General features: G+C 41.4%; 2 protein-coding genes and 1 long non-coding RNA gene across 4 annotated transcripts; 1 reads left to right on the top strand and 2 right to left on the bottom strand.

Moving 5' to 3' along the window:
• Positions 1–47: 47 nt before the first annotated feature.
• LOC116619246 lies at positions 48–2,114 on the bottom strand. Its single transcript, XM_048724445.1, has 3 exons — positions 1,828–2,114; positions 1,391–1,556; positions 48–934 (listed from the first exon to the last, which is right to left on the bottom strand). The coding sequence occupies exons 1-3, from the start codon at positions 2,080–2,082 to the stop codon at positions 807–809; spliced, it is 549 nt and encodes a 182-aa protein (XP_048580402.1). The 5' UTR covers positions 2,083–2,114; the 3' UTR covers positions 48–806.
• A 6,314-nt stretch (positions 2,115–8,428) lies between these two features.
• Positions 8,429–11,633, bottom strand: LOC116619247. Of its 2 annotated transcripts, XR_007307202.1 has the most exons (4): positions 11,526–11,633; positions 9,790–9,836; positions 9,330–9,423; positions 8,429–9,071 (listed from the first exon to the last, which is right to left on the bottom strand). It is a non-coding gene; the product is annotated as an uncharacterized LOC116619247 (long non-coding RNA). The 2 variants fall into 2 exon arrangements; XR_007307201.1 differs by lacking the exon at positions 11,526–11,633 and having other exon boundaries at positions 9,790–9,941.
• LOC116619245 lies at positions 11,558–16,073 on the top strand. The gene is made up of 7 exons (XM_032383814.2): positions 11,558–11,654; positions 12,085–12,598; positions 13,647–13,740; positions 13,932–13,986; positions 14,225–14,360; positions 14,659–14,937; positions 15,154–16,073. The coding sequence occupies exons 2-7, from the start codon at positions 12,296–12,298 to the stop codon at positions 15,397–15,399; spliced, it is 1,113 nt and encodes a 370-aa protein (XP_032239705.2). The 5' UTR covers positions 11,558–11,654; positions 12,085–12,295; the 3' UTR covers positions 15,400–16,073.
• Positions 16,074–16,134: the final 61 nt, after the last annotated feature.

Below are 16,134 nucleotides of genomic sequence, written 5' to 3'. Positions count from 1 at the left end.
TTGAACTCTATAAGGTTAAATGAGGGATACCTCAATTAAAATCAAACTGTACCTCCACCTTTTTTATTGCAAAGAAGGTAAAAATCTATAACAAAGTGCGTCCCTCATTTTACATTCTACTATGACTCGCCTGCCCGTAAAATAGTGATGTACAAGTAAATTCCTTAAAAAGACATGCATCAACGACGATAAGAAGAAGACGTCATTTTTCTTGAAGAATAGATTTCGCTCACTTGCGTTTTTGGTGAAATTAGTAACGCGAAACTAAAATTAAATGACAAGATAATTAATGTCTAATACCAGTCATAAAAGCACCGTTATTATTCATGCTCTGCCTCATTCGCCTTGAGGCATACACAGGATTCCATAAGTCTCAGGCCTTCAATTTGAAATTCCCATGGGAATGTTTCTTATTTTAAGCCACTATATCACATATGACATGCGTTCCCATCAATCATGCGTGAACCTAACAGATAAATAATCTATAAAGCGTTTGAAATCTCGCATCAGGAGCGGATCCTGAACTTTATAAGGGGGAGGGGAGGGGGTTGGTAAGAGTGCCTGAGCATAATTTTGATACCTCATTTGTTATTTTATACTAAACAAAGACGAGGTGACTTAGGGATACACCAAAAAAGGGGGGTTGGGGGTATCCTCACTCTTCAATCCGCCCACTGTATCCTCCTCTGTGCTGAAGTGCTAGGCATACGTCTCGCTGAATTGCTTTTTCGGGACCGTGGCAATGGTCTTCCTGGTCTGTACCACCTCAATCAAGTCGGTGAATTGCGACTTCTCTCGAGCCCGAGCTAGCTCTTTCGCCTTGTCGACCAGGCAGCGGTGGTACTTTCTCCGGGATTCACGAAGTCGTGTGTCTCTCGCACCATTCCTCTGAGTTCCGGGATATCGCTGAGTTGTGGGATGTCTGGATTAACTTCTTCACGGAAAACAGTCAGAGTGAGAAAGAGGATTCAGCCCACCCCGCCCATTTGACGAGATGGGTTTGACTCATGTTGACCCCTTCGCTGGTAGTTAAGACGGTTAATTTTATGTGTGTATTTGGATAGTGTGTCTAGATAGATCTAGTGACATATTACCAGATCTTAGGATGCCAATTTGAGCTTAATTTATCCGTGAATAAATACTCTGGACCCTGAGTTTTTCTCTAGACATGCCCCTAAAAATATTTGGTTTCGTTTATTGAGTCGAATGGTGGCTGACTTTCTAAGCCTAAGAATTAACCACGTTATTATTTCTGAGCTCCAGAAATTCCGTATCCAGCTGCGAGGACAATTTGATTTATTTTATTTTCATTTATTTATATGCTCCCAGAAAAAAGAAGAATTTTCAGGTTTCCAGGTGTATGGCAGTTTGGGATTAGAAATCCACCCACCTGGCTTGCGTCTGGTGGTATATCGAATCTGCCACACCAAGCCCAGCATTACACATCCGCCGAGGAGGGAACAGACAATAAACAATACAACCTCGAATGACACTACTGGTTCCTCCCCGACTTGGTGTCTGTGGACCGAAACGGACGAGTTCTGCCGAGTCTGCAGCTAAAGATAGAAAGTGGATCAGGCAACATTAGATTCTACAACGATTCTACAACTCTCCCCCCCCCGCCCCTCCCCAACACACCCACACAAGGACACGCCGCAGTTTGGTGTTCTGTGAAAAGAACATGGCCGCCATTTTGCGTTGCTATCCTATAAAAAAGTTTTCCAAAACCTTGTTTCTCAGTGTATCGCAATTTTTACTGCTTAATGATATATAATAACAGAAAAGATGACTTCCCTTAAAATTTTGCTTGATCACAATCATACTCACATCGAGCACTTTCACATTAGTTTTGATTTGGTCGATTATCTCGGCCTTGTGCATTGCAATGTACTCTCGACAGGCGGACTCAAGCCGGACAGCCTGACCGGACAGGACAATACAATAGCTGAGTGAGCGATCTATGACCCTTTTCACGTACACGTCTTGTCCTGCAAGCATTTCCTCCATACTGCCAGCCACAAACGCGTCAATCAGAAGGCCTTCGACGTGACCGTTGAGAACCGCTTTGTATGACTCTGCCATCTTGGGGTAACCAACTGGAAGTATCAAACGTCACAAGTATAAGAAAATCAATGACTGGAAGTATAAAACGTCACAAGTATTAGCCAATCAATGAATGGAAATGTAAAACGTCACATGTCTAAACCAATCAATGACTGGAAGCAACAAACGTCACACGTCTTAGCCAATCAATGACTGGATGAATACTACTGTTTTTATTGTACTGTGGTCAATGGCAATTGTAATATTAAGGGGGAAGTGGCTTCTGAAATTTTGGGGGCTAATTGTTAAGTGCGATGGGGTGTAACATGTCCGATGCACCGACAAAATACCAGTGGTGTACGAGTCGTGAAGCAGAATCACCACTTGTATCCACTTGTTCCAATGGTGTTGTGGCGTTTGGCATACTTTGGGTACCCTGTGTTGAGATGGTTGCATACTTTGGGTATCCTGTGCTAAAAACCAGTGGTACGACTCGTGAAATTAAACTATCCAGTGGTACAAGTGGTGGAACAATGACTCGTACAAATCATTTAACATCGGATGGGGACCTGAAAGCTTAAGAGGTCCCTCTCAGGGCAATTATGGACACTCCCTTATATATTTTATTTTTTTGTGTATGTATCCGTTGCTACTAAAACATATAAGCATGTTGCTACTAACACATATAAGCATGTTGCTACTAACACATATAAGCATGTTGCTACTTACACATATAAGCATGTTGCTACTTACACATATAAACATGTTGCCACTAACACATATAAACATTGTTGCTACTAACACATATAAGCATGTTGCTACTAACACATATAAGCATGTTGCTACTAACACATATAAGCATGTTGCTACTTACACATATAAGCATGTTGCTACTTACACATATAAACATGTTGCCACTAACACATATAAACATTGTTGCTACTAACACATATAAGCATGTTGCTACTAACACATATAAGCATGTTGCTACTTACACATATAAGCATGTTGCTACTAACACATATAAGCATGTTGCTACTAACACATATAAGCATATTGCTACTAACACATATAAGCATGTTGCTATTAACACATATAAGCATATTGCTACTTACACATATAAGCATGTTGCTACTAACACATATAAGCATGTTGCTACTAACACATATAAGCATATTGCTACTAACACATATAAGCATGTTGCTACTTACACATATAAGCATGTTGCTACTAACACATATAAGAATATTGCGGTAGAGTTCGCAATTGCGCTGACCTGAAACAGATTGTTTACCAGACTCTTAAATCACCACCCATTTTAAAGCACACAATGCTATGCAAACAAGATGCGATGAGAAACTAATTTCATTACCAATATGCTAGTTATACAACAATTTTTTTATGCCAGTAATAATGAAATGGAAATTAAATTTGTAATTCTTTAGACGTTCTCACAAAACCGATTATTTCTTGTGGTACAAATATGCTATGCATATAAATTCCATCAATTCCTCTTCTATATTCGACAAAGATTCTGGACGAGTTCGCAGCGCCGCGGCGCATGAACATGAGAAAAATCCATGACCCTATCGCTAATGTTGTTTTTTAAGTCATTGAGCAATAATTTGGTGCTAAACGGCTACAACAAGGCAAGGTCACAGAAAAAAGTATTCATAGAATGATTCTTTGGAGCTTTACACTAATCACAGCCTTGTTATTGTAAAAGAATGCATAACAGGCGACGTTGTCTGTTGTGTTTCTAAGACCACACTTACATTTGTGCCATAGAGCATGGTAACCACTTTGGTTGTCAGGGATGACGTAATCTGTCCCATAAAGATTGACAGCACAACCAAGCCAATCAGCGTCCAGGCAAATGCCACTACTCTTCCAGGGCTGCTCAGAGGCGCTCTGTCGCCATAGCTGTGGAAATGTCAAGAAAAAAAGTGTTTTTGCATGTGCTTTCTGATGCAGATCCCGGGCAAAGATCCCAGGCGATTTTCTAAAGGCTGATTTAGACAGCACGATTTTACCTACATATGCTAGAATTAAACTATGACTTTATTACGGCATCTCACGAATCGAATGGGAATTATTACTTGTATTTTTGGCCTAAGCGCGCGCGGTACTTTCGGATAACAACGTGCGCTCTCTCATCAAGGAAACGAGTTCGTTATAAACACTTTATAGCATAAATGAAACATCCTGAGTTTGATATGGAAGAGAATCAGCCCAATAAGCCAGGGACATATGAGCTTTTTTCTCTCGCTTTTCCTGAATATGTTCTTAGTCTGGACGAGTTGTAGAGGTCATGTAGGCAAGTTGTATAAGACTAAATCGTGCTATCTAAAAAAGCCTTCACGGCCGTTAGCAGGGGGCGGGCCACTATAGGCACGTGTTCCTTTCCCCCCCCCCCCCATATATATATATTTGAAAAATATATGAAGAAATGATCAGAAGCGGCGTTTATCAAATAAATAAAAATAATGCTAATTTACATTAAATTCAAAATAAAAATAATAATAAGAAGAATGATGATGATGATTATGATGATAATAAAAATTTGCACAGACTCATAACCTGGCCAGATGTTTGCTTTTATATAATGGATGAATTGTACTGCCACACAAAACACAATCTCACCCAACGGTCGTCATGGTGATGAAACTGAACCAGGCTCCTTCCCAGGATCCACGTCACGTGACAAAGGTTGGCGGGAACTGCTCCGCATTAGATTGGTTTTCCTGTGTTAAGTGACAGATGCAAAGTGTGAGCGCTGGGTTTTCGATGCAAATAAGGTCAATCCATTCCATATTCGAATATTGTTACCAGTTTTCTGTGGCTGGTGTAATTGCACAATAATAGCTAGGTCAGGAAAGCCCGTCAAGTATACGCTGACGAGACGAGCAAGCAGATTTCAGGGGCGCGATCTAGCTTTTCGCCTAAAGGGAGATGACAAAGGCGGGGGAGATGGGGAGTATGATTCTGTTGCATTTGGTTTTCTGTCTCGCATATAGACACAAATACTATCTGAGATAATAGACAGAACGAGGGAAAGTTAGGCTATGACTAGGGCTGAACCTCAAACTCCTCTATTCTCATATTTAAAAAGAATGAAGCAAAAAACGATGGATGGTCATGTACCCAAGAGAAACATTCTGCATGGCATTTTTTGGACATAAACCTTTCCCGAACAGCCCTAGAGGGAGGGGGGGGGGGGGGGTAAGAGTTTAACTCCCCTAAACCTTCCCCTTGATCGGCTACTACGAGCCATGCCAATGCAAGATAGAATATGACTCACCGTAAACCACAAAATCACGCCAACGATGTAACACATCAAGACGAAGAGCGCAGTAACGGGCCAACACGCGAGTATAGAGCTCTACATGGCATCGGCTTGTTGTTGGCCGGCGTTATGCTTGTGTACGATAAAGGCGATACCCGGGGAATGCACTAGAGGCAAGTAAACGTATTTCTCCATAAACTTAATTCTTCATTATGACCAGGGATCGGGAAACTGATGTCTGTGATGTCATCAATATCCTTGATGACGTCGAGTTGCGAGCTTTTTTGTGCGGGCCGGCCGAGACCTGACGTGTGGAAGTGTACCATGGCCTTGTTATGCCCGTTGGTGCAAAGCCCGCAAGCATAGTCTAAGATCTGTACGGCAAGCGGTCCAAAGATCCCGCTAAGTTTGACGCTGCCTTCGTCGGCTATCAGGTACGGAGGGATTGTCCACCAGTTCGTTTGCAGTTCCTTGGGGCACTTACATGTTGCTGGGAATGCGAGTGTTCAGGTCAGTAATGATCATAGCAATGATCTATGTCTATAATAACTGTAATAAGGACCTTTTAGTTGGTATGCAATTTGTAGGCTGAATGTTTTTTTTGTTGTTGTTACAGATAAACAAGGAGAAAATGGTGAATTTGACCGGTTTTGAAGTGATAATCTTCATCATGATGATCAAGGCTGTAGATAGAAAAATTTCTGGAAGGGGGAATAGGGGAGAAGGGAGAAAGAGCCCCAGTCATTATTTGTTTTGGTTCGGGTAGACGCAATTTTCTTACATGTGCCGAACACGTTCTATGTAAAATATCGCATGGTGCCGGTGCTGATGATGATTGGTGAGTGTTTGTGGGGTTCGTGATGGTATATTTTGCGGTGTTAATGATGGTAATTGATGGTGATTCCTTCACCAGACCTTTACTTTATCATTGCCATCATGAAGGCAGAGAGAGGTACTGGTGTATGTGATGATGATGGTGGGATAATTGGCAGGTGATTGTGGGGCTCGTGATGATATTTGGGTGGCGGCGGTTGATAACATGGCGAAGAACATTATATTGATGTTGACTGTGGTTATGGAGATGATAGTTGTGGACGGTAAAAATACAATACAATGTCTTAATTAACTCACCCCCGAGTTTTACGTCAGCTACGCCTATTCCGACCAATGTAAACGCGGACAAGCTAAAAGAATATGTCGTGGAGGGTTCCAAGGCCTGTAGAACCATCTCATGGACATTAGGAGGGGAAAAAGCACCTTGGGGGTGAACTTCCCGCTGGGCTTGACTTGCACGTACTCCAGCCTGTAGCCTCGTATGATCCCATTGCGGTGTAGGCGGGGCACTTGGCGCCACTGTACGATGATGGTGGAAGTGTTGAACATGTCTTGGACGACCATGTTATCGGTAGGAGCGCTTGGTTCTACAATATTCAAACACAATAAATGTGTTAATATCGAGCTAGGTGTTACAAGATCCAAACACAATAAATGTGTTAATATCGTGCAAGGTGTTACAAGATCCAAACACAATAAATGTGTTAATATCGTGCAAGGTGTTACAAGATCCAAACACAATAAATGTGTTAATATCGTGCAAGGTGTTACAAGATCCAAACACAATAAATGTGTTAATATCGTGCAAGGTGTTACAAGATCCAAACACAATGAATGTGTTAATATCGTGCAAGGTGTTACAAGATCCAAACACAATAAATGTGTTAATATCGTGCAAGGTGTTACAAGATCCAAACACAATGAATGTGTTAATATCGTGCAAGGTGTTACAAGATCCAAACACAATAAATGTGTTAATATCGTGCAAGGTGTTACAAGATCCAAACACAATGAATGTGTTAATATCGTGCAAGGTGTTACAAGATCCAAACACAATAAATGTGTTAATATCGTGCAAGGTGTTACAAGATCCAAACACAATAAACGTGTTAATATCGAGCTAGGTGTTACAAGATTCAAACACAGTCAACATAAGCGTGTAAATATCGGAATCTCCTTCAACAAACTGATATACGTGCGGCCATGTGAAATGTTTAAAGCAGCGTAGCCAGGATTTTTAACATGAAGGGGCTCAAAAGGCCCTTTCAAGGCATTTTTCCTGTATTTTAGATGTCTCATACATTTACTGTATTCTTGGCTGCTAGAAGGGGGGGGGGGCGGGCCCCCTGGGCCACCCCCTGGCTACGCCCCTGGTTTATGTTCATGGTATTACTGTAACACTTACCATCTTCCTTTGTTTTGGCCAAAGCAGCGAGATTTGAAGGGCCTATCCCAGCTTTTTTCAAGCCAACAACTTTTATGGTGGATTCGGTAAACTTTCGAAGACCTTGCACAAATAGCCAATTAGTCCAGCTGAAATCAAAAGTCAAGTTTTATAGACGGAGGATTAAAGAATAACCATATCTGATCCTATTTTCAAAATCGACGGCACGTGCACTTCAACGCATGCCAGAACCCCGTTTTATTGTTAGCCTAACAATAAGCACACTTCATCCATGGTAGCATAGAGACATTGATTGCGAAAAGCCATAGGCGCGTACACAGGATTGTCTAAGGGGGAATAGGGATGCGCGCGTACCCAGGATTGTCTAAGGGGGAATAGGGATGTGCGCGTACCCAGGATTGTCCAAGGGGGATTAGGGGTGTGCGCGTACCCAGGATTGTCCAAGGGGGAATAGGGGTGTGCGCGTACCCAGGATTGTCTAAGGGGGAATAGGGATGTGCGCGTACCCAGGATTGTCCAAGGGGGAATAGGGATGTGCGCGTACCCAGGATTGTCCAAGGGGGAATAGGGATGTGTGCGTACCAAGGATTCCTAAGGGGGAATAGGGGTGTGCGCGTACCCAGGATTCCTAAGGGGGAATAGGAATGTGCGCGTACCCAGGATTGTCCAAGGGGGAATAGGGATGTGCGCGTACTCAGGATTGTCCAAGGGGGAATAGGGGTGTGCGCGTATTCAGGATTGACAGAGCGGCCTGGCAGAGGCAACCCTGATGAGTTTGAGACCGAGACCCTAGAAATAATAATAAACCTAGTATAATAACAACGCTTTTTTCGAAAAATGCTGACCCGCAGTGCTTTTTTAACGGCTTTGTTTTACGTCATAAGAAATATTCGGATGAAGTCTTTTTAAAGCAAATGTTTTCATTTTTAAAAGCCTTTTGTGAATTTGTGCGTTATGAACGGTTTTTAGAATTTGAGCACAAGGTAGTTTGCGTAAAAAAATGGGTTAAATGATATCGAAAAATGTCAACATGTTTCAAAAAATGGAATAAAGCCGATGTATTTCACCTATGGACTACAAATATTCAGATGCTAAAGTCCCAGAAACCAAAAGCGAATAGAAAAGACTTCCAAAATTATGATAGTAGTACTAGAACTCACTGAATTGACTGGCCATTCGTCGAATTAGCAGTGTTGATGGTAGTCAAGTTAGTATAGTTTCCCTCCTGGCTTATTGACAAAATACATGCTTCGTTGCATCTCAATCCGAACTGGTAATCCCCGGCCTCTGTCGGTCGGAAGAATGTTACTTTTCTGACGATACAGTTTTTGTAACAAGAGACTTCAGATTCCTCCTGTAGAATCTTGCTATAAAATGGTAATAATGATGGTCTTATGATTGATTTATCGGCCGGCAAAGAAACTACCCTCTCAAAACGTTCTTCGTAGAACTTATCTGCAAGCCTTGCAAGGGCTGGAGTAGAGTCGGGGGCGTGCACGGGGTCTGGTGGACATCAAATAAGAAATTTTAGAAAGCAAAATACGATACAATGGGACAACATCATGGGTTTTAGTATCCGAATATTTCCTCTGATAACGACAGATTTTACATTTTACTGTAACAAATTGTGCCTTAGACTGGGCACGTTTATTGTTATCTCGAATTTCATCATTATACAGTATTGTGGTTCCACTGTTACCAGAAGTTGAACAAGAGTTCTTGCTTTAGATTTTGCCCCTTCCATTCAAGCTCAATACTCACCATTTCCACCGGGTTCATCAGTTCCAACATTTCCTTTTGTAGAAAACGCGACCACAGAGCAAAGAATTATGAGAATTATCTAGTAAAACCGGAGCTAAAATTGAAAAATGCATCAAAGTGTAAACACATCTGCGTTGAAATTGGGAGGTGTTGGCTGGCGAGGCTTTTTATGGCATTTTTGTCGCATATCTAACACTGTTGATAGTGTCAGAAAAAACGAATATCTTTGATCTAAGATCCAAACTTTAAATAAACGAGACTTGTATTACATTCTCCTACTCTTAATTTTATCTTGTTAATTTTTGGCCGCTTACTACTCCTAAACTGAATCATTTTATTTAAGGCCCTAACTTTCAATAAACCAGACTTTTATTAGATTCTTCTCTTAATTGTATCTTGAAAGACTTATAGACTTTGCTGCTGCTTCTCTTTGCTGCAAACAAGACAAATATATACGTACCATCTTTTGTATTCAAAATAGTCCTCTTGGTACCATGAAAGGCCAAACTTCAAGAATAAAAGACGCGTTATTAGAAGCGGAATGAAACACGTCAAAATAACGCCTTTTTAACAAGAAAATAAATACAACACTCCTGTAAGCTTTATCAATATTTAATAACTATTATTATCAGATCCCTATATATTGTTTTAGTGAATGCAACTTGTTAATAATTTATGAGGTGTGTTTCTATGGCAGAACTTGTTTGTTAACTTTTGATTTTGACAAAGTGAAATGATTGTTTCCGCTGCGTTATTGGAACGAGTTTAATATAAGTGTACACTTCCCTGGTTTGACGGAGCATGTGATTTGATTAGAACTCGATTATTCTTGGTCGTAAAACTGTTTCATAAGTTTGTGATATCAAAGCAGAAAGTTATTTATTAGCATAACAAAGAAAGCTAGTTTATTTTCAAATACCAAATTAGTTTTGACGAATACACAATTTTTATTCTTTAGGTTTTGTACTTTCCCCCACCTTTTACTTTTTCCACCTGATTATCTAAAAATGTTTGTTCTCGAATGGTTAGGGGTTTGTTCAAGGAATATTTCACTTCAACTTTCCTCTAATTGCACCTCACATAAGGCTCATAATATGTGTGAATAATCTCACTTGGAATTGTATGCCCATTAGCTAAATAGCTCATGGCGCGGCTCAAAACCTCAGCCAAAGAGAACGAAGCTCATTGTGTACAAGGTCTTAAAAACTCACCATGTCCACAAAAGCTCAATACCTCACGGTGCGCAAAGTCTCAATACTTCACGGTGCGCGAAGACAATACTTCACGGTGCGCAAAGACTCGATAACTCACGGTTTTGCAAAGGCTTAATACCTTACTGTATTAATCACGATGCGCAAAGGCTCAGTAACTCATGGCGCGCAAAGGCGAAATAACTCACGGTGCGCAAAGGCGGAATACCTCACGGTGCGCAAAGGCGGAATAACTCACGGTGCACAAAGGCGGAATAACTCCCGGTGCGCAAAGGCGGAATAACTCATGATGCGCAAAGACGGAATAACTCCCGGTGCGCAAAGGCGGAATAACTCCCGGTGCGCAAAGGCGGAATAACTCACGATGCGCAAAGACGGAGTAACTCATGATGCGCAAAGACGGAATAACTCCCGGTGCGCAAAGGCGGAATATTTCACGGTGCGCAAAGGCGGAATAACTCCCGGTGCGCAAAGGCGGAATAACTCATGATGCGCAAAGGCGGAATAACTCATGATGCGCAAAGACGGAATAACTCCCGGTGCGCAAAGGCGGAATAACTCATGATGCGCAAAGACGGAATAACTCACGGTGCGCAAAGGCGGAATAACTCCCGGTGCGCAAAGGGGGCTTCATTGTTATAAAAAAAACGTGTAACTTGAAACAGAAACCTAATTGTGATAAAGTGGCTGAGTCACTGAGATTTTTAAACATGGTCCAATTACACTACACTTTAGACAGCTTTTGCTAAATGTATTTTACCAATGGCCGAATTGATTACTTAAACAGAAAAACTAAAAGCCAATTTTTGTCGCTTTTTGTCATTCTAAGTCAACGAACGAATATAAGGTTCTGTACTTGTGAGTTCAAGTAGCAATTATTACATCCAACATAGTCTTCTCGTGTGTCAGTAAATGAATCATTGGTCTACTGATTTTTGTCGAGCATTCGTGACTCACAAGTGAAGTGTTCTAAAGATATATTTACCATACTTTGGCAGATTTGTCCACCTGTGCTAACTTCATTAGCAATCACCAGTGAAAAGCAATAATGAAAGTAGAAAATGTGAACTCGTAAATCTCCTCAACAGACAAGCCTTCAGCCAGGGGAACTAAAGTCGGTACCGTAGTACTTGAAAAACACTATTCCAATGATGAATATATATTTTTTTTAGTAAATGACGTTTTTCTAGATGGTTTTTCACAAAAGATGCTTTTATTAATTAGATAAAATCTAAAGAGAAAGCCCAAAACGTTTTAAACTGTTCTGCAGTTTACAAAACCCACAAATCGACCTCTTTTAATTAAAGAGGAAAACCGAATAAACTGCTAGTAAGAAAAAAAATTTGTTTTACATAATGTAAGAAGAAAAAATATTTCGTTTATTTCTTTTGAAGATAGAGTAACTATACTACATATAATTCCTCATTTTGGTAAAAGAAAGCAATCAAGTTAAACCTTTTAACTGCATTATACTCTAAAGAAAATCAATGGTAGCGGTTTCATTTTCATGCAGACTCAAATATTTGTCTTCTTTCCATTATCAGTGTTAGCTTAGAAGAGACCTGACGAAAGCGGCGATGTGCGATTTTCCCGCCATTATAACCGGATCTACCTATTGTACTGTACGCTTTTAATACGACAGCCCACCGATAGCCTCGACTATTAATCACGAAGAGATAGCTAGAAAGAACATTAGAAAAACAAGAGGTGCAAGATAAAACCTGCACGAAAGGACTTAAGCTTGCCAGAGCGAAAATGCATATTAAAATATTGCTTGGAATCGTCGTCTTGGTACTGGTTATTTGGGAACGAGTAAATGGTTTCACTGGTTTCACCCTGATGGACCGGTATTTACCAGGACATGTATTAGAGAGCTATAGCTCTCGTCGAGAATGGATCCAGTGTACAATGCTCTGTCAAGATATGACCAAATGCGTCTCGTACAATTTTGATCGTGTTTCTGGGGTGTGCGAGTTGAATGACCATGGGTTACGCCGTAACACCGATGGCGAATTTATGCTAAGACACAGCAAAGATGTCGTATTCCACCAACTCAGAGTAAGATTCTCTTATTTTAAATTGATATATATTTTATTATACTTTCTCATACTTATTATAGATAATTACTTTGTTCACCGAAAGGACTGAGTCAAAACTGCCTGCACATTTAGCTGTTGTTTTGCAGTTCTCAATAAAGTTCGGTTTCTCTGCGAACTAGCTTCACCAAATGTTTGAAGTTGCCTTTCATTTTCAGAACAGTCGATTAATCTTAAGAAATAAAAGATCTAATGGATTTATAGATTAACGTGAATGCAATATAAGGTTCTGGTTCTATTTGTTCTCTCGGACAGGTCTGCTATCACCGTTATCGAATGATGAGCCGACATTTCAAAAACCTGTCGCAATTATCCACAGATACAAACATAAATATCCCTGAAAAACAAACCGGCTTAAAATTGAATTTATTCGAAAAAGCGCTTAATTCTATGAGCCCACATCTGGCTAGAAGCCAATTTGTCGAAAAATTTTCAAATCAGTTTTAATCGATATATATGATGCATGTGGGTAGTTAAACCTATCCGTGGCCCATGATGCACCGCGCGTCACCAGAGCGCAGCCAATCAGAAATGCCAACACAAAGTTCATCATATGCCACCGTCAACAGCAGCAAGTAAGAATATATTTCTGGACTTAGGTGGTGCAGGGGTTTCGGGTTCGATTCCGGTTCCGGTTCCGGTTCCAACGTGAGTTTGTTTTGGTTCTCGCCCTTGCTTCGGGGGGTTTCATCCTAGTTCTCCGGTTCTCCTTCCACCACAAAATTAATTCCGGTTTCGATCCTAAAGGAGTCCATGTTCGTGAGTCCTCAATTGCGAAAAGCCTTTGATCCCATGGCGAATCTTGCGACCTATCGTACTTAAGCATCCGAGCCGCAAGTAGGGAGATCGATTCCCGTCATTTATCTCATTTTTTTATTTAAAAAAATACTTACATATGTGCACACCTTTTATCGCATTTACCATTGTCCTATTCATTACTATTTATATTCTTATACAACTTTCATTCGAGATCGCGATCTAAGTATTTCTCCTATCTTTTCACGCCACAGCCTATAACCAAGAACAAAACACTGAATTATGTCCATCCCGACCACCAATGTGATTGCCGCTGCCCAGGGCAGACCGCCTGCTCACCAAGCACGGGTTAGTTCTACCGGTTTCCCGCCAGTTTTATTGCTTTTTCTCACACACATCTTCTCAAATAGCATGACTGAAAGATTAGTCAGAGAAACCATTTATACCTCTAAACCAGCCCGTGATAGTGGAATCATGATTTATGAATTTAACCACAGGGTACCCGTTATAATATATAAGTCTTCTTATGCTTGTTGTAGATCCAGGCAGTCGATACTTACCTCGATCGTGCCGTGACGCTTACAACACGGACGGGTGAGTTATTGAAAATGCCTATCATTTGCCAACTGTTTCTTTGTCTTCTACAGCATAACCTTTCACGATAAACATGTTATATCCCCGATATCGTTGCTAATTGTTTTGGAACGAGTTTTTGCCATGAATTAGCTTGCTTGGTAACCGCTCATGTTCGCCTTCGAGCGAGTGGCTTCTCAGACTAGCCACGACTTTGGACTTTGCTAGAAATAAACGTACGCGTCAAATTTTGACACAGGGCGACCGCGAATGGCGCGTACGATATCAAGTTGCCGCCCAGATCCACGCGTACACGTGTTTACTGTCACATGGAGGACATCCCCGGATGTGGAGGGGGAGGATGGACGCTGGTCATGAAAATAGACGGCTCAATGGTGAGTTAATCGTGCCTCAACCAGAAAGGTATTTCCCCTCGTCCCCCCCCCCCTCCCCCCCTTTGCCGACTAGAAAATACTCGAGAAATAATAGAGCTTGTTGAAGATTGTCAGAAGATGTTGTGCTAACAGGGGTGGTAATAAATAATAATAAATATTCATTTTAATTATTTTTTTACGGCCAAATTGTATTGAAATACAAAATGGGCTTTCTTAAAAACTAATGGTTCTTAAAGTTGTATAACCTGCGTTCAATTACCTTTCTATCAATAATAACAATACATTTGTCACTCGGTAGCAAACGTTTACGTACAACTCCCCTTTGTGGACAAGCAAGCAAGTTTACAATGAAAACGACGGACTAAGTTTGGATAAGCGGGAGACCAAGCTGTCAACATACTGGGGAACGCCGTTCAATGCGCTGTGCCTTGGAATGACGAACAACGCAATCACGCGCTGGACAAGGGTAGACCACACCGCATCATCCCTGTATGACGTCATCAAAAGTGGACAGAAGATTCTTACCGGGTTGCCTGTGGAGAAATGGAAAAGGCTTCTCGATTCATCTTCTTTACAAGTAAGCGTGTAATAGTTGCCTTGTGCTCGCAAACCACTTTCAAAATCGTGTGATGAATAAAGCGGATAATACTGCCAGTTTTCATTACCCTTTTATCGCGTATGGCTTCTTTTCTAGCGTTCTTTTTTTCTTTTTCGTTCGCTAGGCGTTTAATCGGGGGAGGCGCTTATTCGAGCAATTACGGTAAATGCTTTCATTCTATTGTTTTTTTTTCAGACCGGCTGCACGCTACAAGGCTTCAACCTCTACGACTCCCAACTACCAACAGCGGCATCTACTCGCATCGGTATTATCGGCTTTAAGAACGCATGCAATGGCACGTCCAACTCTCGGCTAGGCTTTGGTACATCCGGGGACTTCTACGGTATGGATAAGAACAATTCTTGTGGAAACGAGGCTCGTAATGGCGGTGATCTCGGGGATGTGTCTCAGAAGGCGTTCGGTTACATACTTATCCAGTGAACGAGTTAATAATATTCATATCTTGAATATGGCATGTTTAATCGGGAAAGAGAGACGCGACCAATCCAAACAACTAGGCTCGCAACGCATGATGACCCAACGCCTTATGGTCTACTCAACTTTCCAGGAGCGCAACGCATGATGGTTCCGAACTACTAAGGGCCCAACGCCTTATGGTCTACTCAACTTTCCAAGAGCGCAACGCATGATTGTCTACCTGAACTACTGGGATCGCAACGCATGATGGTCTATCTAAACTACTAGGATCGCAACGCATGATGGTCTACCTGAACTACTAGGATTGCAACGTTTGATGGTCTACCTGAACTACTAGGATCGCAACGCATGATGGTCTACCTAAACTATATGCACGCAGCGCACGATAGGGGTGGGGGTGGGGGAGATGATGGCCCCACTTATTTTGACGATTGCCGGCGCGTACCCAGGGGATGCGGAGAATATGCGCGCAACCCCCCCTTTCACCTAAAAGTGGTCATTGAAGGACCTATCCTTTTTTTCATATGATACATATGACTGCCCCCCCCCCCCCAACAAATCCTGTGGTTTGCGTCCACGAGCAGTGATAGATTGGATATGTAAAGAAACTCGTTTGATGCGGTTTATTGTCACTGTAGAGAATTGTATATTAAATAAAATGCACACCTGAATATTAACATAAACCTCGCTTGTTGCCCAAGACTTGTCCTATACTTTCCCTCTTTTAGAGCCACACCA

Source organism: Nematostella vectensis, chromosome 3, assembly GCF_932526225.1.
Source record: "Nematostella vectensis chromosome 3, jaNemVect1.1, whole genome shotgun sequence".
NCBI classification, from domain to species: Eukaryota; Metazoa; Cnidaria; class Anthozoa; order Actiniaria; family Edwardsiidae; genus Nematostella; species Nematostella vectensis.
Note: the sequence above shows the minus strand (reverse complement) of the source record. Positions and strands in the feature narration are given on the sequence as shown.